At 46.6% G+C, this 25,861-nt stretch overlaps 1 protein-coding gene across 3 annotated transcripts in view; it reads left to right on the top strand.

The window, feature by feature from the left end:
* Positions 1–9,640: 9,640 nt before the first annotated feature.
* The window catches only part of BAALC (BAALC binder of MAP3K1 and KLF4), an 89,091-nt gene continuing 72,870 nt past the window's right edge, over positions 9,641–25,861 (top strand). The window contains exon 1 of one of the 3 annotated variants that reach the window (XM_045453997.1): positions 9,641–9,775. In XM_045453997.1, coding sequence (XP_045309953.1) covers positions 9,697–9,775 — 79 coding nt within the window. In that variant the 5' untranslated portion in view covers positions 9,641–9,696. Of the gene's footprint in view, positions 9,776–12,932; positions 13,250–25,861 lie in introns of those variants that run through there. The other 2 variants (XM_045453998.1, XM_045453996.1) reach the window with 2 other exon arrangements.

Below are 25,861 nucleotides of genomic sequence, written 5' to 3'. Positions count from 1 at the left end.
TGTGTCTGCGTCTATCTTTTTGTTCCCTCTTATTCCAGGGAAGGAGGTGTTCCTCCCATATCAACACCTATCCCCACCCTGTGGGCTTTGGATCCCATCCCTCTGATCTTCCCAGGGACTTCACTCCTTCTGGAATCCTCCCTCTGCTGCACCACCAGTCTCTCTTTTGGTAAACAAGTCTCATGCCAAATGTGCTCCCTGTCCCATCTTTAAAAAACCCACCCTTGAGCCAAGCTACCCTACCTCACTTTTCTGTTCCCCTTTAGAACCAGATATCTCAAAACACTTGTCTACACATGCCACCATCACTTCTGCACTTTCTGTTTACCTTCATTTCTCTTTGGTTTCTGTTTTTGGTGGGATGATCCACACACGTTTTTTTTAAAGAATCAAGTAGTTCCATAAGGCTTGTGATGAAAAATAGTCCCCTGGTCTGCTTCCCGCATCAAAGACAGCTACCTATAACTCCTTTTGCTGACTTTCTTTCTTTCTTTCTTTCTTTCTTTCTTTCTTTCTTTCTTTCTTTCTTTCTTTCTTTCTTTCTTTCTTTCTTTCTTTCTTTCTTTTTCTTTCTTTCTTTCTTTCTTTCTTTCTTTCTTTCTTTCTTCTTTTTTAAGTTTATTTATTTATTTTGAGAATGAGAGATGGAGAGAGAGCAAGCACAACTGAGGGAGGGGCAGAGACGGAGAGAATCCCAAGCAGACGCCATGTTGTTGTTGTGGAGCCCGATGCAGGGCTCAGTCCCATGAACCGTGAGATCATGACGTGAGCTGAAATCGGAGTCAGACACTTAACCAGCGGAGCCACCCAGGGGCCCTGCTGATTTTCTTTTTGGCATTTAACTCTCTGGTTTTTAAATAAAATGCTAGTATCATGCTACTTCTTGATCCCGCAATTTTAGGCACTTTTATCTACTTCCCTTAGAGAGAGTGAAGATTTGACTCTCATTTTTTCCATCATTCCTTCCTCTTCCCTGCAGCACTCACATATACACTTACATCAGGGTGAGGGCATGGTGACGTTATAGTTTTGCTTCGTTAAAAAATCAGTGTTTGTTTTATTATGATATTGAGAGCTGAGGCATGTCTCAAATGTAGATGACTTTTTCTTTTTTATACAACCTTTAATTTTCCTGGGAATGCCTTTTTTCATTTACTTAGTTTTCCATGTACTCACCACCAGTTCCACTAAAGGCTGTCACTATTTAACTCCTCTCAAGATGTTTAGATTCAGCTATCAAATTTGTTTATCCTCTTGAGGAAATCTCTTCCACAGCCTTCTGACCATGTAGATCGTCTCCAGTCTGTCTTCTGACCTTCCCCATGTAGATCGTCTCCAGTCTGTCTTCCTGAGCTGTTGTAGGTGGCACTGTCTCTTAGGAGGTTCCTTCACTATCAGCCCGGGATTCTCTGCATCTTTTTCTTCGATCCCAAGTCCAAACTCTTCTCCTTTCCTATTTTTGTGGGACACATCTTTCAGTCACTTCTTGAGAAAAGTGGATGGGTGCTAAATTGGGGGGAACCTTGCAAGTGAAACTGTCTGTATTCTAAGCTTTTACTTAATAGATGGTTGGGCTAGGTATAAAAAGAATCTAGGTTGAAAATAACTCCTTCAGAATTTTGAAAGCAACATTGCCTTGTGATCTAGCCTCCAGGGTTATGATTGAAAAGTCCAAAGACATTCTTTTTTTTTTTTAATGTATGTATTTATTTTGAGAGAGAGAGAGCAAGCACAAGTGAGGGAGAGGCAGAGAGAGAGGGAGAATCCCAAGCAGGCTCCATATTGTTAGTGTAGAGCCCGATGCAGGGCTTGATCCCATGAGCTGTGAGACCGTGACCTGATTCAAAATCAAGAGCCAGGCGCTCAACTGACTGAGTCACCCAGGTGCCCCAACATATTCTGATTCTTAATCCTCTGAATGTCATCTATTTTCTCTAGGGAAGCCTGCAGTCTCCCCTCTTCGTCCCTAGTGTTCTGAAATTTTACAATGATGTGCTTGGGGATAGGTTTACCTTCATCCATTTTGACAGTTCAACTCTAGAAAATTTTCTTAAATTATTTCATTGACGATTTCCTCCCCTCTGTGTTTTCTTATCTCTTTCTGGCACTCCTATTATTTGGGTACTGGAACTCCTAGACAGATCCTCTAATTTCCATATTTTTTTTCCTATACTCCATTTTATTGTTTTTTTTGTTTTTGTTTTTGTTTTTGTTTTTGTTTTTGTTTTTGTTTTGCCAAAGTTTTATTTTTGTAGCCCTTCTACTGAGGCTTTCATTTCTGCCATCATAAATTTAATTTCCAAGGTCTTTAGGTTGTTGTTTGTTCTCTGAGGGTCCTATTTTTACTTGCAATCTGTTCTTCTTTCCTGGTTGCACTATCTCTTCTAAAAGCTGTGAGGATACTAAATATATCATTTTCTGGAAGTTTTCTTCCTCTTGTATAGTCTTTATTTTCTCCAAGTGGCTTTCTTCAGATATCTTTTAATAGCTGCCTGCTTATGCTTGGTAGTGGGGGCAAAAAAGCTGATTTGAAGCTTTGTTAACATGAATGGAGCTTGTCAACTGTGAGCTTCAGAGGAGGGCAGTCTGCCCTGGCTATTTCCTTGGGTAACCCTGATGCAGGTATCTTGCCTCTGGACTGGGCAGTTTCCCAAGAGAATCTTCCCTGTCTGAGTTCTGGAAGGTGAGGAGGGGAGGAGTCTTGAGGAGTCTCAGCACACAAAAGCATACAGTCTCTTAATCTTCCTGCTTGGTACCCCAGTCTGGAGACTCATGGTCATATCTTTCCAGAGAATGAACCTGTCTTCTGCCAGGTCTGGGGAGAACAGTAAAAAAGACCATTCAGGACATGGTTGGGGGGGGGGGGTGGGGGTGGTTGCAAATATGATTACTTTTCAGACTGCTTTCAACCAGTTTCCATTGCTCAAATGCCAATTCCCAGTCCTCTGACCTTACCTCTACTTTTAAAGTTTCCTGGTGCCACCATTCCCTGAGACTTTGAAAATGTAAATTGTGTTAGTTTGAGGCTTCCTCACTACTGACTCAGGATCTGGCTTCCTTCAGCCTGCTTAATCGGTTACAGCTCATCTGTGTGATTTCTAGCTTGCAAAACATTGTGGTTGTTGTGTGTTCGTCCCTTCTCACCATCCTTTTGGGTTTATGGTAAAGACGATCACATTATTGTTGTTTTTGTGGTGTTTCAAGAGGCAGTAAAGTTGAATGTGCATGTTCACTTGCTCATTAACCCACCCACTCTGGCTCCGCCTCCGCTGACATCTCTCTCACCAAGGTCACCAGTGACTCCATGTTCCGAAACCCAACGCAATGTTCTTCATCCTTGACCTGCACAACTTCTCAGCAGCTTTTGTCAAAACTGACTGCTCTCTTGGCTGGTCCTCTTCTCTTGGCTTCGGGATGCCACCTCCCACTTCTCTGATTTCCCCTTCTCCGTCCTCTTCTCAAGTTCATTTTCCTTTACCTGTCCTCTGAAGAGTGGTTTCTTCAGGGTGGATCCCAGGCCACCCCTTCCCCTCTCCCTCTGCACTCACTTCTCTCTCCTTGCGGAATCTCACACTTTTGTTCGTGGCTGCAGCACTGACCTTCCTTTGATGTTCTGTCTTCTCTTAACTCCCAGACATGCTTAACTTCAAAGTGTCTAAAACAGAACTCCTGATTTTCTTCCTCTAAATTAATTTCTCAGCAAGTCTTCCTTACCCACCCTGCTAAGCAAGCAGAAATCAGAGTCATTCTTGTTTTCTCCCTCTTCCTTACCCTTGACATCCAAAACATCAGCCAGCCTTCCTGACTCTGCCTCCGAAATGTGCCTCCAGTCTATCCGTTTTTCCTCATCCTCCCTGCCACCTTCCTTTGTCTGTAAGCTGCTGTCATCTATCTCTTGCCTTGATCATTGCAACAGGCTCAAAACTGGTCTCCCTACTTTTTCTCTTGGTTCCCTAAAGTCAGTTCTCTACACAAGTGCTCTTTAAAAAAAAAAAAAAAACAACCCAAAAAGCAGATTAGTGTCTCTTCTGAGAAAAATACTTTGTGTTGCTCTTATAACAAAGTCCCACTTGTTACCATGTCTCCACCAGATGTCTGGCTTTTCTACTGGGCGCCCTTGTTATCTCCCTGGGGGTCTCCACGTCTCTTCTGGGTGCTGCAGTCTCCTGATAGACATGCCAGAACACATATCTCTCCTATTTTTCTATATGTTTCATTGCTGAGGGGCGTGCCAAAGGGGTGACATCTATGCCCTAATATCAGACAGCTTTAAAAATTTTTTAATCTTATTTATTGAGGTATAACTGACACGTAATATCACATTAGCTTCCGATGGACAGCACAGTGATTCTGTAATTGTACGCATCGTGAAATGCTCACCACCATAAGTCCACTTCACATCCATCTACTCTCTTAGCAATGTCCAAATATGCAATACAGTGTCCTTACCTGTAGTCACCACGCTGTCCCTGACACCCCCAGGACTTATTTATATTCTAACTGCAAGTTATACCTTTTGACCATCTTCACTCATTTCGCCTACTCTCCACCCCAACCTCTGGCAAGCACCACAAACAGCTCTGAGTGGGAGTATTTTCTAGTTTTGCTTACAGCCTCCTCCTCTCTACAGGCTTTGGGTCCAACGGGTTCATAGAGGAGGAGGGTTTGGAGGACCAGGGGCATCGGCAGGGCAGGCGGTGAACTGAGTAACCGCCATGAGGCTGCACTGAGAACCTTCTTTCTTTCTGACCGCTCAGACCTTGCTTTTTGAGCAAGCTTGATTTCCCCAAATCTTCTTCCCAGGAGGTTTCTCAGTCTCCGGGGCAAGTAGAGCTCCCCGGAGCTTTGACCAGAGAGGTTTAGATATTTAGCTTTAACTTGTTCCTCACCATGACCACTGACTTTTCTTTCGTTCTCTAATCACCCCCCACGCCTTGTCCCCCTAAAATGTCCCCATACATTTTTGAGGACCCAAAAGAGATTCACTGTTCTTTCTGTATAGGGCTTATCCAGTAAGGTGGGGTTTGTCCTCTTTTCTTCCCCCCCACAGTCCTAATGCTATTCTTATTTGAGATGCTTTGATAAGAATGAAACTGCCTGCTCTCTGGCCTGTGGTGGCAGCAATTCCCTGAGATTCCTCAGTGCGTTGCTTGCTGTTAGCTGAGAACTTGAAAGGCGCATCAGTTAATTCAACCTAATGAAAGAATCTGTCAGGAGGTAAAATCAACAATGCGGATAATCAAAACATTCCACCGGCCCACACATAATTTTTACTAGCTCGTTTCCTCCCAGCGCTGCCAGGGTAACACCCTATGCAATGTGGATAATAAACAAAAATCAAATCATTGTTCTTATATTCATGGCTTGTTCCTGGATTTGGTCACATGACTGTTTATGAGGGAGTTCTAAAGTGTGGATGGAGTAATTTTTCACCCTATTTCCAGTAACTGTTCTATTTTTCTCAATTCCGAATAGGACTACTGACAGCATACACACGGCGTGGACCTGGAACATTTCTCCAGGCCCTTAATCTTCCCTTTCCCCTTGTGAATAGTAGGAACACAGTGTAGCTTTTCCACAACGGGGTTGCCCTCGGAGAAGACCCCTCCCTAGATGTTTGCCCGGCCCCATGTGAACAGCTCTCAAACGGAAGACAGGCAACGTGACCAATGCGTGCACTTTGGTGTCACGTGAACCTGCATTGAAATCTTGGCTTTGGTGTCACGGTTGACGTCAGACGAGTCGCTTAACCTCTGTAAGTCTTAGTGTCTCATTATGAAAATGGGGCTTTTAATAGCACCTACCTCCTCATGCTGCTGAGGACTAAATGAGCTAATCCATATGCAAAGTGCTTTTTACACCGAGGCTGGGGCATAAAAGAGCTCCATAAAGTTAGCTACAATTAGTCATAGGAGCTGGGTGGAGGACCGCTGTCTCCCCTGCGCCCCCCCCCCCCCGGCCCCCCGGCCTCCGGCCCCCGAGTGGACCTGTTCCAGTCTGGGAGGCCTGTCTGTGTGCACCGAAGGTCCATCTGTTCCCCTGTTTATCAGAAAGGGCGTCTTGCAGGGATGGCCACCCTCCAGAGTCCCCAGTGGTTTCCATGGTCGCCTCTGGGTACAAAACTCAGCTGCACCTTTGCAGAAAGCTCGTCCTGCCTGTGAGCTCAGTCTCTCTGGCCAGAGGTGGAGACCCAAAGGGAGAGGGGCCTCCACACTTTTGGAGCCCCATTAAGGTTAACATAGCTTGTTCTCACTCTGCCTTGCTCTGAGGATTCCAGGGCTTTAAGGATATGGTAGGAGAACATGTAAAGTCAGCCCAGCAATGTCAAAAGCAGGATAGAAAGATGGGGCGCCTAGGTGGCTCAGTCAGATGAGTGTTCAACTTCGGCTCAGGTCATGATCTCACAGTTTGTGAATTCGAGCCCCGTGTTGGGCTCTGTGCGGACAGCTTGGAGCCTGGAGCCTGCTTCTGATTCTGTGTCTCTTTCTTTCTCTGCTTTTCCCTTGCTTGTGCTCTCTCCCTCTGTCTCTCAAAAATAAGTAAACGTTGAAAAAAAAAAAAAAGGAGGATAGAAAGAAGTCCCGGCTGTCCCAGTCAGTCAAGGAATAACAATAACAAGAATAAATCATTTCTATTTTTTTATTTTATAAATGTTTATTTTTATTTTTGAGAGAGCGTGAGTGGGAGAGGATCGGTTTCGGGGGGGTGTGGTGGGAGACAGAGGATCTGAAGTGGGCTCTGTGTTGACAGAGGCCGGGACTCGAACTCATGAACCCTGAGATCATGAGCTGAGCCGCAGTTGGACGCTCAATCCACTGAGCCACCCAGGTGCCCCAAGAATAAACATTTTTAAAGCTTGAAACAATAGCCTCTGTTGAACACTAGCCTCTGTTGTAAAGACTTGTGTTCAGAACCTTCCATGCACTGTCCCCTCTTCTTGACAACCCTGTGAAGCAGGTACTGTGTTTACTTCCAACAGTGCCTCTGGTCTCACAATGAGTAAGCATTGGAGTCTGAATTTGAACACAGGTTTTTTTGGAGGGGGCGGGGAATGCGACGAACATTCTAAATCCTCGATTTCATGACCCTCAAATTCAGGCAGAGTCAGATCAACCCCCTCGAATGGGTGGTGTATTGGGAGCTTCATGCAAACGGACAACTTCTGTCTTCAAAATGCCCCATGGGCTGCCTCAGCTCCTTTTCCACCATCTTCTGAGCTGCCGGCTCTCTCAGGAGGCAACATTTTCGCCCGGTTCTTACAAATGAAAGGCCTGTGTCTGCCCTGCTCTTTTTTTCCCTTTCCTCTCTTTACTATAATCAGGAAGTCACGTTTTTCAGTTAGGATAAGGCAATTACTTTTCTGCTGACTGAAGACTAAGCAGAAGGTAAACCAAACCTCCTTTTCACGTTAATTTTACGGGGACAGGATTGGGAGATGGCCTGACTACCCTGCGTCTCACCCCTCTCTTATATCTACACCTCATCTGATGAAGGCATCAGTCACAACAGCGACAACCAAAGTGGCATCGACAGTGTAGCTGACTGTGGTCCTTTTCGCTCTCCTCTGGGAAAGGATGAATAAAAGTCACCATCTGTTTCCCAGAGCTTTGCTGTGCTGGGGTCTAACTTTATACATAAGTACAGTTAACAGCCTGCCCCACCCTAAGGAACAATAGAATAAACATGAAAATTAATTTGTAATTTTTCACTTGCCTGGGACTCATTTTTATTGACTCTGACTGGGGCGCCTGGGTGGCTCAGTCGGTTGAGCGTCCGACTTCGGCTCAGGTCACGATCTCGCGGTTTGTGAGTTTGAGCCCCGCGTCAGGCTCTGTGCTGACAGCTCGGAGCCTGGAGCCTGCTTCAGATTCTGTGTCTCCCTCTCTCTCTGACCCTCCTCAACTCACACCCTGTCTCTCTCTCCTTCAAAAATAAATAAACATTAAAAAAAAAATTATTGACTCTGACTAAGTAGGCAATGCACCTTTGGTAAAGGGAATTGAGTAAGATACCCCACGTTTCTTTAATGATTGGAGGTCTAGATTAACTGTTGCCATTAAGCAAACAGCAAACAAAAAATTGTCTGTACGTGCCTTCTTTTCTTTCAGAGAAAGAATCTCAATTATCTGGGCTACTCTGAGCTACGTGAACATTGCTGAGAACAGTCAAGAGCCCCAAGAAACAGTTTGCCCCCCTGCTCCAGCCCACAGTCAGGGGTGAGGAGAACATTCTGTTCTTGTCCGTGAGCTTTGCCCTAAAAACCCGAACCCTGCACTCCTGGACTCCTGGCCTTGTGAACTAGCCATCCTCTGCCAGCAGCATCGGGCACAATCTATTCCATCTAGTTGAGTCCTCTTTTCGTCCGATTATATTCTGACAGGTGCCTGCTGATTCTCAAACTACTTTTCAGATTCCCATGCTGTCAAAATCTTCCTGGGTTCAAGGTGAAGTTTCGATCAGGGAGACCTGATGCTTGGTCAGGTCTTAGTAAACACTGTAGATGGCACCATGCAAACCCATAGAAAATGCTCGTTCTCCAAACTCTGCCCTTCCTTTGCTGTAGAGTGAAGTAAGACTCCGTGTGTAGGGACTAAGATCTAGGCTCCAATCTTCCTCTTCCTGACATTTAGACCAACCTTTGGCAAATGTCTCAACCTTTCTTTGTTTCAGGTGAAGAGGAATTACAGAAACATTATTAATTCATCCAGTGTGACGCTAAAGGACATGGAGGGCTCTAAACAGCCTTAAGAACACGCAGTGCTGGGGCGCCTGGGTGGCTCAGTAGATTAGGCGTCTGACTTCGGCTCAGGTCAGGATCTTACAGTTGGTGGGTTTGAGCCCCGCATCAGGCTCTGTGCTGGCAGCTCAGAGCCTGGAGCCTGCTTCAGATTCTGTGTCTCCCTCACTCTGCTCCTCCCCCTCTCATGCTCTGTTTCTGTCTCTGCCTCTCTCTCTCTCTCAAAGGAAAAAGGAAAAGAATATGTAGTACTATGTGGATGTTTTACCAAAACCTTCTCTGGGTTTTTGGAATTCTCTTTGGAATTAGTCCTGTGGGAATATGCCTCTGTGGATCTCTTCTCGCCTCTAATTCAGTCCCCTTTTCTTCAAGCTGTTACAGTCTACAATCTGAAGTTCTGCCATTTTAAAAAATCACACAGCAGCCACCTCATCATCACCAGACTTTCCTCTCCAGGCCATTTTCTGGAGAATGTGGCTCATATTCCCTGGTGAGAGAACAAATCGGTTATTCATTACATCTTATCAATGAGCTAGGGCTACACAGAAAGGAAGTCTAATGAAATCAGAAACTTGGAAATACCAGCAACTGCTTTGTCCTGGGTTTTCATCTGGGGTGTAACAAAGTCCCACAGGACATTCCTCCAGGCTCGGAGATGAACGCTGAAGGCATTGAAAGCATTTGCTGAATCTCTTTAGAATTAACTCCGAGGAGCTGACCTGTCTTCTCCTGAGAATTATTTGGTTTAAATATTAATGGGGGAGAATTTACAATGTTTAGGTTCACACTTCTATATAAATGTTTTGTGGTAACATACGCAATTAATTATTTTCTTTTTTCCACATGCGCAAAATTTTCTCTTTCACTCTCTCTAACCTCTTAATCCAAGTCAAAAACTCATTTATCTTCTTGCTGTTTTAATATTTCACTTTCTCTTTCTTGTTTTCACTCTGGTTGTCATGTTTACCTGGCGTCTGTGTATCACCTCAACGCCAGGACCACAGATCTCCCCCGGGATGCATTCTTCAAAGGTGAGAGGTGAGTGAATGGGCCCATGTTCAATGACACCTGCTGACTACCCCCCCCCCCCATCTGTGAAGAATGGAATTAGATTTTGTGCTTTGGGGTGCTAACTTTGAGCTCTTTTCCTTTACAACAAAATTACAATTTGTAGGTCAATGAGGATGTGTCAGCTAGTCAAGATTGGGGAACCGGAGGGTTGCTCAGTGGAAACTACTTTAGAATCTTCCAGATGGAGGGCATGGGGGAGCCTATAGCTCTGGTTTGCTCGCTGAATCTGGACTCAGGGGATCCTAGCTGAAGTTTGGCATTCAGGACTAAAGAGATTTACCTGGAATCTGCATCCTGTTGGCCAGAATTATTGCTGCTTTCGTTCCTCATTTGTATGACTTTTTCACTTGGCAAATTCAAAACGTATAAAGCAGTGACTCTGTCTGTATTCTTCTTTCAGATGACTGATCCTGAAGGCTTAGGGTCCTGCACAGCTTCTGTTCTGTCCTAGACTGTGACTGTCTCACTCAAGGTCTCCTTTCTTCAGCTCACTACACTTGGGCAGAGCCCTGTGATGCTTGGCCAGATAAATAAGATCTATAGGTAGAAGGGCTTTGGTCCCTAAAGCCCTCTGCTCCAGTTTCCATAGAAACAAGGCAAGGGTGATACTCACCACAAGGGCTCTTAAAGCCACACATACTTTATTCTGAGAATCCCATCGCATTACAAATACGACTCAGCAATAGTTTTTATTTTTTATTATTTTTTTTTCAGCAATAGTTTTTAAAGGCATAATCTACTTCATTGCTCTGGATGGCTTTGACTAAGGCTTTCAATTCCCTGTTGCAACCCTCCCTCCTTTAAAATAATTATTTTTTGTTGTTGCTTTTAAACTTGATGGGAAAAAAAAATGACCAATTCATGCTAGTTGAGTTATAGATCCTGAACAGATAGTTTAAGATAATTTATTACATGTTACATATTTACATTTAATTAATTAGATTTCTTCCTAAAGTTTGGGGAGAAAATTTAGTACGAACTAAAGAGTTATAATTAAAAGAGCACAGAGACAGGGTGCCTGGGTGGCTTGGTTGGTTAAGCATCCGACTCTCGATCTCAGTTCAGATCTTGATCTTAGGGTCTTGATCTCAGGGTCGTGAGTTCAAGCCCTATGTTAAAAGAGCACAGAGACAGCAGTCAGAGACCCCAAGCACTGATTGAAACTTTAGCTCTCTCAGAGATAACACTTTACTTTGTGACTTTGGGTGATACCACAAACCTCTCTGGCCATGATTTCCAGTTGGTAAAATCAAAGGACTGGAACAGCTGATCTCTAACTTTTTCTGGGTTCAAGAATTCTTTGAATTTGTGGTGTTACATAGTAGCAGAAGAGATTCCATGAAAAAAATAGAATGTTGCTCTGTCGACAATTCTGTCAGAGTGATAAGCACTTTGTAGGAAGGTTGCTACTAACATCATAAAGGAAGGAAAAGGGAAGGAGGGAAAAGAAAAAATACCACTTACCAAACTTCTGTTGTGTGCTAAGAAATTCAGAGACATTATCTCATGTGAAAACACATCATTTCAGAGATTTCCTCCTTAAGGGACAGAGATGCCATTTCTGCTCCTGGCCCCAAATGTGCGGGATAGCTAACACTGAGTGAATGCTTTCCGTGTGCCAGGCACTTTTCCAGGCACTTCATGCATACTTACACAATTTATTATCCCCATTCACAGATGAGGAAATCGAGGCACAGAGACGTTAGGTAACTTGCCCAAGGTAATGGTTGGTAAATGGCAGAGCCAAGCTCCAAAGTCAGAGAGTTGGGCTCTAAATCTGTGCTCGTAACCATATCCCCATATTGTCTCTTTTCATTCATTCATTGAAGAAATATTTGATGAACACTGACTATTGGAAGGTAATGCCCTAGACATGGTCTTATGTACTGGATGCTACATATTATAGACAATGGAGTCTACATTCTATACGTTATGTAGGATATAATGAATAACATGCCTATATTCTATATACTTTATAAGATGCATTAAGCTGTATACACTACTGTCTATATACAATGGGTAATATACACGATTTATTATATGTACCAGCAGTGTTTTGCCATAATAGGTATTTAATAAATATATGTTGAATTAATGAATACAATACTCATTCCACATCATGTTCTATTTTGGCAGAGCTGGGTCACTGAGGGTTTATTCTTCCAGTTCTTCCCCTATCCTAGCCCTCTCCTTTAAGGGCAGTTTCCGTCTTTCACCAGGTGTTCTGGCTTTTTGGGGACAGGTAAATTCATTGGCCCACCCAAGTCTGAGCTCTAGTGTGCAACAAGGAGTCGAGAGTACCATAGGAAATGAAGGAAGGGCTGACGGCTGGGCGATGGACAAAGGAATGGCAGGGCTGCAGGCGGGCTTGGAGGGAAGCCAGGCATGCCTCCCAGCCCCATCCAGAGAGGGTTTCCCTCATGCTCTGAGGTTCCTGGCCCTCTTTTGCTTCCTTGAAAACAAAGTTCAAAGTCGCAGAACTGGGAAGGTGTTAGTGATAAGCCTAGCCCAAGTCTCTCAGAAATCACAGGCCCCATTCGCTACTCCCCAAACAAGGGAACAACCAGGCAAGGCCTCTGACTGTTCCTTAGCCACTAATTTTTAGTGGCACTACTTTCTCCCCATTTTGGGGGTGGGGGGAGCGGGTTGCCCTCAGCTCTGCTGCTTTTGAAACAAGCGGACAGACCGCTTGGGATCCCTTCCAAGTGCTTCAGTTCTCCCCAGGATGGATGGATGGATGGATGGATGGATGGATGGATGGAAGGAAGGGAGGGAGGGAGGAAAAGAGGGAAAGAAAGGAGGGAGGGTGGGAGGGAAAGCAGGGTGAACGGATAAATGCATGAATAGATGAATGGATGAACAGAGGAGTGTGTGCATAGATGGATGCGCAGGACCCTGAGAGCTATAACGCCAGCCGGCCGGGCCGAAGCCCTCCTGAGACCCCCGCCCTCCTCCATTACTCTGGCCGCGGCTCCTGAGACCCCGGCCGGCCCCGGCCCTCCGAGGGAGGGAGTGGAGGACCAGGGCGAGGGGAGGGGAGCGGGGGAGGGGAGGGCCTTGGAGACCGAGAGGAGGGGCGCACGGGGAGAAGGCGCGGCGCGGGGGGCGGCGGGCGCCGCGGGGGCCGGGCGCCTGGCTGCGGCGCGGGCGGGCGCAGGCGAGCCCGGGGACGCGATGTCGCCGCCGCCGCCTCCTCGCCGGCCCGGGCTGCGCCGCCGGGGCTGAGCCACCGCCGGAGCCGCGAGCCGAGCGGCCGCCGGGCGCGCCCGCCCCGCGGGAGGATGGGCTGTGGCGGGAGCCGGGCCGATGCCATCGAGCCGCGCTACTACGAGAGCTGGACCCGGGAGACCGAGTCCACCTGGCTCACCTACACCGACTCGGACGCGCCGCCCAGCGCCGCCGCCACCGACAGCGGCCCCGAGGCGGGCGGCCTGCACGCGGGTGAGCGAGCCGGAGCGCGCCGGCCCCAGGCGCCGGGAGGCCGGGGCCGACAGGGAAGCGGGAGGGATGCGGGGCGCCGGGGGAGGGGGGACGGGCGGGCAGCCAGCCAGAGATTTCTGTGCGGCAGGTGGGGGGCTGGGAGGTGGTGGTGAGGAGGACAGACCGACAGGACCTGCGTGCTGACAGACCCACGGACCCAGGCCCAGGGAGCGGGGGGAGGGGGGCAACGCGAGCCCCTTGGAGAGGCTGAGCCCAGTCCCCGGGGCCACGGGGAACCCCGCGCCCTGCCTCCGCCCGCGCACACTCAGTGCGGGGACCGAAGCGTGGGGCTGGGAGGACACCCACCCGGCACGCACACCTGCACGTCAGCCCACCCGCGCGCGGCGCGCCCCCCAGCCCCGCTCCCCGTGGACCCTCTCGGGCCGCGTCTGCCACCGCGGGCCGCCTGCCCCTCTCTGCCGTAATTTATAGACGAGGCGCTTGACCCAGATTGCCTGGGTGGAGTCTTCCTCGTCGCTTTCCCTTCGCTCCCGCAGGGCTTCGAAAACCAGAATCCCAGAACCCACCCCCCCCCCCCCGCCCCCCTCGCCTCATCACTAGTTATGCACTGAAGCTGACTTCTCAAGCAGCTGTTCCAGAGCGAGGACTTCCCTCCCTACCCCAAGGTGCCTCGGTGCTTTATGTGGATTAGAACTATAAATTAAATACGCTTACCATTTCCCCTCCGGCAGAAATCTAATAGAAGGATCTGCAAAGAAGTTTCTGGTCCAGTCGCAGATCAGATTTTTTTTTTTTTTTTTTTTAAAGCAGACACTAATAATTGTAGAGTAGAGATGAACATTGACTCTTGCCAGAGACTGAACCTTTAGTCATCAATGTGTTGGTGTAAAAGGAAGAAAACCTCACTACTTATTAAATGAATGTTGTCAAAAGCCAGATCGTTAGTGGCATAAAAATGTTTTAACTATTTACTGACTCCTTTAGGTTGTTGGCATTTTTGAATAATGAACTCTAAGATAGGAAATGAGGTTAATTTGAAGCATAATACCTATTGTAAGGAGGAAAAAATGTGAAATGCTCTTAAAAATTCAATAATACTAAACTCCTGCTTCCTACATAAGAGCTGCCCCTTTAATCTTGAGAATCAGTCTCTCCATCTTTTAGGACCAGAACTGTCTCCTTTTTCACATGAACTTCGTGATTCCCCCTTTTTTTTTTTTTTAATTTTACTTTTTAATGTTTATTTATTTTTGAGAGAGGTGGGGGGAAGGGCAGAGGGGAGAGGACAGAGGATCTGAAGCAGGATCCAAGAGCAGAGAGCCCGATGGGGGGTGTGGGGGGCTTGAACTCATGAAGTATGAGGTCATGACCTGAGCTGAAGTCAGACACTTAACCAACTGCGCCACCCAGGCACCCCAGTGATTCCCTTCTTTAAAAGGGAACAAGACTTAAGGGCAGTATTTGTCTCTAATGTTTCTGACTCATTGTAGCAATCATAATGGTTACTTTGTGTTGCTGGTGCTTTCAGCAAGTTTCCAAATGATGTGTTGGCTAAATTCAGGGTCAGAATGAGGATAAGACATAAACTTTCAGAGGGACCTGGTAAATGTTGGATTTAATAGCATTTCCCAAGGAGGAGTGGTACTTCTCAGCAGAGTCAAAGGCCAGAGTTGCACTCCAAGGAAGAATGGTTTTCAAAGATCTAGTGTGAAAAAGAACAAAGTACAGTTTCAGGGAATGGTTGCCTTGGTGACTGGGAGTATGTGGTGCATGTGTGTGCATGCATATGGGTATGAGATGGTTATTATGGGATGGCTAAATATTCATTTCCAGTGCTTATTCCTTTATTAGTCTGCCATCCTGACTCATATCCCATTGTGCCTCATGAGATCAGGTCCCTGCAACAGGTGGGACCTAGGACAAGCAAGTTTATTTATGGTGCCTTGCCAAATGTGGGACAGCCTTGCCCGACGGTGGTCCTGAAGACCTCCATCATTCCAGGACAGGACCCTAAAATTGGCAAGACTCTTAAATGGGAAGGATCACTTCGATTCACTAGAAATTTCCATCAGCCTCAGGGGAAAGGGATGGTTCTGAAGATCAAGATGAAATCAAGGCTTCCTTTGCAGTGCATTGGCATTCCCTAGGGCCTTTAGAAAAGTGGCTTGTTTCCTGTGAATTTTTCAGACTGGAAACTGGGCATCTGTAGTCAGAGTGGGTCATCCAAGGAAGCTACAAATCTCCTAAGCTTCAGCCACCCTGGGAGATTAGCCAGGACCCTTTATTCTTTTCATCATCCCTGCTCCCCCTGCCTCACTCACCCCCTGCCGGTGTTCCACCTGTGAATTCAGTCCTAGGCTTCTGGAGGGCACCTTAATGCCCCACGGCGACTGTATTGTGATAGGAAGCCAGAGGGTACCGTTTCCTGTTTCCATCAATCTTTGTCTGATGAGGGACAAAAGGAAAGACTGGATTTAAGACAGTCCAGATTGTAAAATCAGAAAAATGTCTTCATTACTAGCATTCCGGAGCTGAAAAGGGTCTCTGGAGGCTGGCTACCTATTCATGGCAGATAGGATTCAATTAAATTGCCCCAGTTTGGACATTCTCTCAACCACTTCACAGCAATTATTTACCCCTTAGTCCTCAAGAGTCTTTTCTTTCTGTGCCCCTGGTCACTCTCCTTTAGCGTCAAGTTGAAGCCACCTTTCTTCTGGCCACCCCAACCTCAGGAGCCATGCGGGTGGGGAGTGGACTAATTCATCTTTATACCTTCGTGCTAGCACACTGTGGAGCACATGTGTGACCTCAGGTTGGGATATCACGCAGGTTTTCTGAATGAATAGGCACTTTGTCTAAAGGTACCCTGCATTCCTATCAGCTCTTTCTAGATTCCCTCCCTCCTCCTCCTCTCTTCTTTCAGCCCTTGCTACTGAAGTTTGCCCACTTGGATCCACTTAACCTAGATTCTTCAAAGTGACTTTGTCATCCCACAGCTGCTCTTGAAAACAGCACCCTATTCCATGGAAACACCCAGCCCAGTTCAAAGATTCCATTTCTTCCGTAGCACCCCTCCCCCCCCCCCCAACTCTACACCCATGTCTACTGAAAAGTCCCATTTAAGCATGTCTGCTTGTACATCTCACTTCAGTTTCTCTTAGTCTAATCCAGACTGAGGCCATATCACATGATAGTGTTCAATAAATATTTGTTGGATCGATTCTGCATTTTACTGCAGAAAGGGGGGGGGGGGGTGTTTTTCTGCCAGTCCTACAAAGGAAAGTTTCTTGCCTCCTCATTACTCAAAAAGTGGATCCGGAGCCTCTGGTTCCTATTTTTGGAGATCATCTCCAACAGCCAGCAAATTCAATTAGGTTTTTAGATTCTGCTATTAAATAGCCTGGAATCGAAGACTTAGCCAAAACCACAGTATCTGATACCCATTGCTTCCCTGTGTCGCAGAAGCCTGTCTGTCTGTCACAGGAGGAAATTAAATTTATCTGACATGATTTAGTCTTCATAAAATCAGTTTGCTGGATTGATTTTTACTTCTGTTGTCTGAGAGGGTCTCTCAGAAAGGGAGTCTCTGAGATTGCCTTGTCCCAGCCTGCTCAGCCATTCCATACATAACGTCCTAGATTTACCTCCATCTGATCATAAGTCCCTTAATTGCCCCCCTTTTTGTACGGTTAGGTATTTTCCTGGTTTCTCTAGGGAGTAAAACATTTCAAATGTCTCAAAAGCCCTTCTACTTTCCAGTTTTAAATTACTATAATACTATAATAATTTAAATTACTATAATAATTACTTTAGTAAATGCAAGTAAATGGAGGATTACAAAATTAGAGACTCACAGCAAAACGGTTTACCTAAGTAAATTGATATATGTAAAATAAAGTGAAGAGCACTTAATGCTACCATCAGCTAATGTCTATTGATGACTCACCAAGGGCCAGGTGCTGTACTTAATGTAAATCATCTCACTTAATCCTAACGGCCAAGAAGAGGTAGGAACTGTGACCCTGTTTCTTTTACTAGCAAAGGCATGTGGCATAGAGTGTGTGAATGACCTTTCCCGGTCCAGTACTGGGATCCAGCTCTGCTGAATCCACAGTCCGTGCTCCTAAATACCGCTTTCTTGATTAATGGGAGATTCACTGCAGACTCGTTGCTTTTCCAGTTGATGGGACTCAAAGTCTAGTGTGATCTCTGGATATTCTAGTCTGGTCTCAGCACGGTTTTCTTCTGCAGCGTCCTTCAGGATGGGGTATGTCTTCCCTGGGGAAGGAGCCCTCCCCATGCTTTTGTGGAGCAGTTCCCCTTGCAAGAAACTCTTCCTGCTGCCTTGTAAGTTCTACCTGGTGAGCTCCAGGCCCTTGTAACCAAGTCTTGTACAGGCAACTCGCAACATTTGAAGAAACCTGTTGCATCTCCTGTCGCCACTGATTCTGCGGCCCCCAAACACATGCATATCCGTCAGTCATTTCTCAGACTTGTGGGGACCTGACCACATACCTCCAAAGACGTTGTCTGGCTTGTCAAAGTCCCTCCTGATATAAGAGACCTGTTGTTAGCTCCAAGCTTGTGGTGTTAGCTGAGCAGCGTGGGGCAACATGTGGACACTGAACCTCTCCTGATGCAGGTAAAATCAGGTTAGGATTTGTTTTCCTGCGGCTGTTGTTGCCTATTACCTTGATGACTCACATTAAACGTGTGATGAGTGAAAACCCTTAGGGCTTTCTTTCTAGTTAAATTTAAGTCCTGTGGCATCAGAGATGTCTGTGCCATATATCCAGCACCAACACCTGGAACAACGATTGGAACATAGGTGGCACTCAGTAAATGCTTGCTGAATGAATGGTTTATTTCTTCCATAAATCCTGCATTCATACTATTGATTTCAGGAACCCAAAGTTGGGATTTTTAAATTTATTCCTATTAAAGTATATCTCGTTAGTTTCAGTTTAATGCTTAAATGTGGTGACCTTGATTCATCTTGATAGTGCCATTAAGACAATATTCTAGGGGCACGGGGTGGCTCAGTCAGTTGAGTGACTCTTGATTTCGGCTTAGGTCATGATCTTAGGGTTGTGGGATCGAGGCCCACATGGGGCTCTGTTCTGACAGTGGAGTCTTCTTAAGATTCTGTTTCTTTCTCCCTCTGTCCCCCCCCCCCCCCCCCCGCCGCTTGTGCACGCTCCCCGTTCCCCCCGCCCGCTTTTCTCTCTCTCTCTCAAATAAAATTTTTTTTAATTTTTTAATGTTTTATTATTTATTTTTGAGAGTGAGAGAGACAGAACACAAGTGGGAAAGGGACAGAGAGAGAGAGGGAGACACAGAATCCAAAGCAGGCTCCAGGCTCTTGAGTTGTCAGCACAGAGCCCAACGTGGGGCTCAAACTCACCAACTGTGAGATCATAACCTGAGCCGAAGTCAGACTCCCAACCGACTGAGCCACCCAGACACCCCTCTCTCAAATAAATTTTAAAAAGAAGACAGTATCTTAGGTCTTTGTTTCCCTGTGTTGACAGACGAAAGATAAAAGACATTTATTTGCTCTCTCATTCGTTCAATATACATTAGGCACAAAGTAGATTAAGATTTGTTCCTTGAACCATAAGAAATAATATAGTGGAGACAGACACAGAGGTTACACACTTCAAGGCAGCATGGTCCATACTGGAACAGCATGGGGGAAAGATGCTGGAGGAGTACTGGGGGCTGAGTAGGTCGATCTGGGTGTGTGGTGGGGGGTGTACAGTGTGTGGACAGAGCCCTAAGGGAGTGTGCGTGGCAGACGAGGCAGGACTGTCCCTGCAGGCCCTCACCACCAGGGAGGTGAAGGGAGCTTACCCTGCTTCCTCTGTCCAGAGCAGTACCAGTGGAGAGCCCATCTGGGGCTTTCTGATGGCTACGGCTCCTCCTTGCCCCCCAACTCCCTCTGTCTACCTGTTACGCCTGTGGTTATATTATTAATTAAAAAAATTTTTTTTAATGTTCATTTATTTTTAAGAGAAAGAGACAGAGTGCAAGCAGGGGAGGGACAGAGAGAGAGAGGGAGACACAGAATCCGAAGCACGTTCCAGGGTCTGAGCTGTCAGCACAGAGCCCCAATGCGGGGCTCGAACCCAGGAACCACGAGATCATGACCTGAGCTGAAGTCGGATGCTTATCGACTGAGCCGTCCAGACACCCCACTTGTGGTTATATTTTTGAATAATTTATTGATAAATGTCTGCCCCCTCAAGCATGACGAGCTTTACTAGTTAGGTAAGGGGTCTTTTTGCTGACCCCTGGATTCCTGTGCCTAACACCGTGCCTGGCTATAGTAGGGCCTCAAGTGATCTCTCTTTAATGACTGAATCTCCTAAAATGACTATGCGTTCATTTCTTTCTTCCGGTAGTACCCACAGATGATGTTTTCATTCCTCAGAAGTTCCATCCGCTCATCCTTCTTGGGTTCTCATCTACCTGATGAGTTGTATAGTAGGAAAACACGCCCACCCTTTTCTGCCCCCTTTGCCAAACACCAGCCTCTTTGTTACAAGGGTTGTTTTGCAACAATCGCTACGAAAACAGGTGGGAGCAAACGCAAGCGGTTCATAAAGTTTAGGAAGTCTCACGTGCCCTGTCTCTTGGGCGGAGTTATATACATCCTGCCACAGGCTCTCCAGGGACCTTGTCCAGCCCCGTGATGGCACCAGCCACACTGCATTGCTGGAGCTTACTCATGCCTCTGTCGCTCCAGTCAGCCTGTGAGCTCTGCCAGGTTGGGCACTGCGTGATTGGTGGTTGCATGCCTGGCTCTAACAGTGAATAAAATGAATAGTTGGATGAATGATCCAGCTAAGCAAATGAAGTTTTGTCTTCCATCCTCTTTCCTGAGTCTGATCTTAGATGATTTTGTCTTAGAAATCAGTTACTGAACTGTGTCTGTGTTAGATACTAGACAGTCAATTCTGACTCTAACCCGAGATGAATTTAAGGTTCTAGACGTGGGCCCCACTTGGAGGAAGATAGTCCCCTTTCAGCTGGCAAGGAGTCTTTTCCTGGCTTATCCTGTAACACAGCAGTCGACTCCTCAGGCTTAGACCACTAGTGGTCCTGCCTTTGCCTTGGGATCTATGTACCTGCAACACCTTCCTGCTGATAAGGCCTTTCTGTCCTTTAGTGCTGTTGGATGTCTGAGCCTGTTCGTGGCTGACGGTACCTGGCCTTGCATCCCAGGAGCCTTTCTATATCAGCTTCTACCACTCTCAGAAGACCACTGACTTCTACTGCAAAATCCTATCCCTGCAGGGACTCCTACCGAGATTCTCCGGCTAGTCCGAACACCTCCTTGGCTTCCGCCTGGAGAGGAGACTAGATGGGTGTATCCCCAGCCTACATTATGATCTAGTCCCTTCCAGCTTAGCTGCCGCCAACATTCACCTCCTTACATGCTGTCCTCCCTCTTTGCCCCCCAACCACCTCCATCTCTCTGTTATGGGCTCAACTATCTGTCCCCCAAATTTCTATGCTGAAGTCTGAACCCCCGGTATATCAAATGTGACCTTATATGGAGATAAGGTCTTTACAGAGGTTAAAGTGAGGTCATTAGGGGAGCCTGGGTGGCTCAGTTGGTTAAGCATCGAACTTTGGCTCAGGTCATGATCTCACGGTTTGTGAGTTCGAGCCTCACGTTGGGCTCTGTGCTGGCAGCTCAGAGCCTGGAGCCCACCTTGGATTCTGTGTCTCCCTTTCTTTCTGCTCCTCCCCTGTTCACGCTCTGTCTCCCTCTCCTTCAAAAGTAAATAAACATTAAAAAAAAAATTAAAAATGAGGTCGTTAATATGGGCCCTAATCCAATGTGATTGATGTCCTTATACAAAGGGAAATTTGGACACACTGACACACAGGGAGAATACCATGTGAAGATAAAGGCAGAGGTTAGGGTGATGCTTCTATAAACCAAGGAACACCCAAAATTGCCAGCAAGCCACCAGGAGCTAGGAGAGAGGCACGGAACAGATTCTCCCTCCCAGAAGGAGAAAGAAGCTTCCTGATCTCAGATTTCTAGTCTCAGACTCGTGAGACAATAAATTCCTGCTGCTTAAGCCACCAGTTTGTGGTACTTTCTTACAGCAGCCCTAGAAAACTAACATAAATGTATTGGTGAGCTCTACCATTGTGAACACTTGGAAATAAGGAGAGAGAGGGTTTCTGTTGTCACTACCTCACTCTCCCTTCCGCGATTGGTCGATTGGGTCAATTACCTGGTCATTTAAATTCAAATAATTCCTGAGCATCTAACACACGTGAGAATTTTGCTTTGGGACGTTAGTTTACATAACTCTCTAAAATAACCTCCTAAACCATTGTCATCCCCATTTACCAGATGAGGAACCTGGGGGTTCAGTGAGGTTGAGCAAGGTCACCCACTGGGAAGTAGGAAAGCCCACATCGGAATTCAGGGGTCCTGTTTTTAAATCCAGGGCCGTGTCTGTTATGCCATAGCTGCTCAGCATGGATTTAGTGTCCTCCTCCACCCCCTCTGCCTTGAGCTGTTTCGAAAAACTTCTTGGAGTGCCGGCCTCCTGCCAGCATTTACAAGGCTGAGGACACAAGTCCTTGAGGAGGGCTCCATTGCCCCCTCCCTGGGCTGAGCTCCCTGAGCAGGGCTGCAGAGAGGGCTCAGAAAAGCATCCGTCATCTGATGGGCTCCTTAAAGATGAATGGTCTTTGGGTAGAATAATATACATGTTTTCAGCTTTCAAATGCAACGGATATTCCTTAAGAAACTTTAGGAAGTACAGAGAAGCACACAAGGAAATAGCGCCTCCGTCAGCATCTGGGTTTCACCCTCAGGTCCTGTATCTGGGTTATGCAGGGCATCTTTGATCTTCTGTGCAGACCATGTTTAAAGTTTGGGGGTATAGGAACAATTCCTCAAATTTCTTGAAAGCTCAGAGGCCAAGAAAAAAAAAAGTTGTTTTGTTTTTCTTTGTGTTCAGGAAAATATTTGGAGGTAGTGGCAGCCAAAGTCTAGTTTGAATGGAGGGAGAGGTGAGGGTGGGGAAGGCCATGGGTAAGTGAGGGGATTTTTCTCCCTTTTTTTCTTTTAATACTAAGCAAATACAGTTGAATTCAGGTAAATTACATACGAGGCAAATGCATACTGTGACTCCACTGTTTGCCATTTTCCTATATCCCTCTGCCATCCCCCACAATTGGCTCGGGCAGAGTTTTATTTTTTTTTAATGTTTTATGATTTGCTTTTGAGAGTGAGAGAGACAGAGCACACGTGGGGGAGGAGCAGAGAGAGAGGGAGACACAGAATCGGAAGCAGGCTCCAGGCTCTGAGCTGTCAACACAGACCTCGATGTGGAGCTTGAACTCATGAACCGTGAGATCATGAGTCAGATGCTTAACCAACTGAGCCACCCATGCGCCCCCCTTAGATTTTTTTTTTTTTTAATTTAGCTGCATCTTGTTTACAAATAGTACCAATTTCTCCAAGATTCTGGGATTAGGTTGTCTATTAGTCTTAATTTCGGGTGATTGTAAGTCTTGCTCTTTTGCTGTCTTCATAGGCATTTCAGTGGGCAGTTGGGCAAGATGGAGTGGGTAGCTCGTAGCCAGATGCCCTTCAGCCCCAAAGTCCAACCCAGACCCTGTTGGCCTTCTCCTCTATGCCACTGCTCCAGCCTGTGATCCATTCTCACCCACGGGACTACCCAGCCTGATCTGCTGTCCATTGACCATTGCACATGCTTCCTCCTCTTCAGTGAGCCCACTTCTGACACCCATCATGACCTCCAGTCCCTGGACCTTTCTGGGCTCTCTTCTCTATCATCATCTTCCTTCCTATTTTGCTTGAAGGTTATAGTTCACTGGTTAAGGAATTCGACTTTGACAGCAGATATTTACCAGCTTTGTGACCTTGAGCAAGTTTCTTAGCTTGTCCAGATTGCAGTTTCCACGTTAGGGTAGGGATCATTGTTGAATGAATGTGTTCACAAACGTGAAGTGTGAAGTCTTTCAGTGCTGCCATTCTCGTACCCAGGTTCTCCCACCTCTTCAGTATTGCCCTGGGCTCGCCATGCCAGTTTCAAACCTGGGGTTTGCTCTTCCCCTGTGCTCCTTACATGCCTGTGTCTGAGCTGCCTGGCATCGCTGGAGCAAGTCATGGGTACTGGTGATCGCACCCAAGGGCCATTCATTCTCTAGAGCCTCAGTGTTCTTACCACTTCTTGGCAATTCTGTTAATTCCTTATTAACATGCTGTGACAGTCCCCGTGTGATAGCTCCTGACACAGTCCTATTCTTTCCCTCTGAACACTAAAAGAAAAAAAAAAAAAAATCAAAGACTTGCTGTGAATTCCGTCTTTCCCTCGAATCACCTGCTGTATGTCCTTCCGGGCACCTCAGTATTTTAAAACCATCTTTAGCCCCCTGTCCTCATCTCTGCCTGTTTGGATTCTAAAGTGCACTGACGAGGTTGTTCCTTGTCACTGTAGGTGAGGACATCACAGGCCATCCCGTTCCGCAGGGTGAAGGTCTACTGTGTGGTCCCTCGGCCGTCCCTGAGTCCAGCCACTATCCTGTTTTACTTGTACCTCAGCAATAGCCTGCTTCTGTTCTCACCCTGGGCAAGTCATTATTCATGTTAGAGGGAGAAAAATCTTCCAAAAACATGTATCAGGTCTTGTCACTCACTTGTGAGTGACCGCTCTGGTAGCTTCCCAATCTGTCATATGTAGAATAAAACCCCACCCCTTTCCTCAGCTTCCATGCCCCCGTCCCAAACAGCTTCTCCAGCTTTGCCTACCCTGCTCTCTCTCTCTCTCTCTCTCTCTCTCTCTCTCTCTCTCTGTGTGTGTGTCTCACCGTGTTCCAGCCATGCTGGCTTCCTCTTTGTTCTTTGAACACCCTCACCGCTTTCCTGGGGCGCTTGCTGGAATGTGCCCCCCCCACCCCCTCTTTCCCCGGTTGACTCCACCTCACCCTTCAGCTCTCAGTTCAGATGTCACCTCCTCAGAGACACCAGCCTTCCTCAGTTACATCTGATTATTTGTTTCTTTTGATCACCAAGCCTGCCATTGTCTTGTTCATTTACTGTCTGTTTCTTCTTTACTCCGTCACTCCAGGAGGTAAAGGGACTGCAGATCACATTCACTGCTGTAGCCCAAGTACTTAGCACCCTGCCCAGCACAGAGTGGGGACTTAATGAATATTTGTTGAAGGGAGCCCTCCTCATCTTTTGTGTCAGTAAGGAATTGCATGTGGTGGCGCAAATAGAATCCAGTTTAGCAAGGAGAGGCTTTATTTTTTGCCCTTCACAGAAGTCGTGGGCAGCTGCACTGCTCAGGAATGCTCTCAAGGACCTGGGCTCTGTAAGTTTACTGCTTTGCCATCTGCGGTGTGTGTGGATTTCTTTCTCACAGTTGCCAGGGGTTGTAGCATCTTACTTTAGATAGGAAGAAGGGGGAAAAGCAGAAAGGCATGTTCTACCTGAGTCTGCTTCTTTTTATCTGAAAAATGATAGCTTTCCCAGAACCCAGTAAGTTTTGCTTGAGTCTCATTGGCCAGAACTGGCTGTCCCTGGCTGTAAGACAGTCTAGGAGATCGGGACTTTCAGTTGGGCACGTACACCCTAAAGATATATCATGGTCCTTTTGGCAAAGAGAAAAAGGGGGGGAATGGATGTTGGGTAGGCTGCCTACAGGGCAACTATGCCTTTCATCCTAAGGCTATGTGAGAGAGGAGAGAAGATTAGAAGGAGAAAGGGGAGGAGGAAAGAAAGGAAGGGGAAAGGGGTAAAGGGAAGTGAGGAGGGGGAGGTCTGCTAGAAACCAAAGGAGCATAATACTGGTATTAATATTTTGCCATACTGCTACTACAACTAAATGGTGTTTTTAGCATGTTTTACCATGTGCCAGGTGAGTTCACAAAGGTTGATACTTGCTGAGAAAATCACATGTGCTAATAATGAACTAATTCTAGAGCTAATACAAGAACTTAAACTTAAAGCTTCCAGAATAGTCTTTTAACATCAAACTCTGTGTGGTGTACCTGAGATGTGCATTGGGCTTTCCTTTGTTTTCTGCTTCATTTTCCAGCAAAGTTAATGCCAGCCGGAAACTGATGTGCCAGCTGATGTTCTGTGGCACCAATTTCCAATCAGCGGGACCATTTGTGGAGGCTCGCTGTGCAGGGTCACACTGATGCTCAGGCTGGGGGCTTCTGTTAGAGAAGCAATAGACGGCCGGTTGGCTAATACAAAGACTTGACGGTAAATCCTGCAGAAATCTAGAAAACCCACCCCACTATTGTCTCCAGGGCTTGTGGACTTTAGGGCATGAGGAAACTGAAAGGATTTGAAGAAAACAGCAGGGCTGTTTGGGAAATTGGTCGTCATAACAACAGGGCACAGGCTACAGTGAAAGCGGCAATTGCTCGCACGCCCTTCATAAGGGGGGCGATTCAAGTTGAAGCACGAAACCAACGCCTCATTAAATGACTACATGCAAGGATTGCTTTTCAGGGATAGTCTTCGGAGCAGCCAGGCTCAGATTTGCTTGGCTGTGGTGATAAGTGATGTGTGTGCAAACACAAATGAACACAGCCACT

Source organism: Leopardus geoffroyi, chromosome C3 (assembly GCF_018350155.1).
Source record: "Leopardus geoffroyi isolate Oge1 chromosome C3, O.geoffroyi_Oge1_pat1.0, whole genome shotgun sequence".
NCBI classification, from domain to species: domain Eukaryota; kingdom Metazoa; phylum Chordata; class Mammalia; order Carnivora; family Felidae; genus Leopardus; species Leopardus geoffroyi.
The sequence above is the reverse complement of the archived record's forward strand: the minus strand, read 5'-3'. Positions and strand labels throughout refer to the sequence as shown.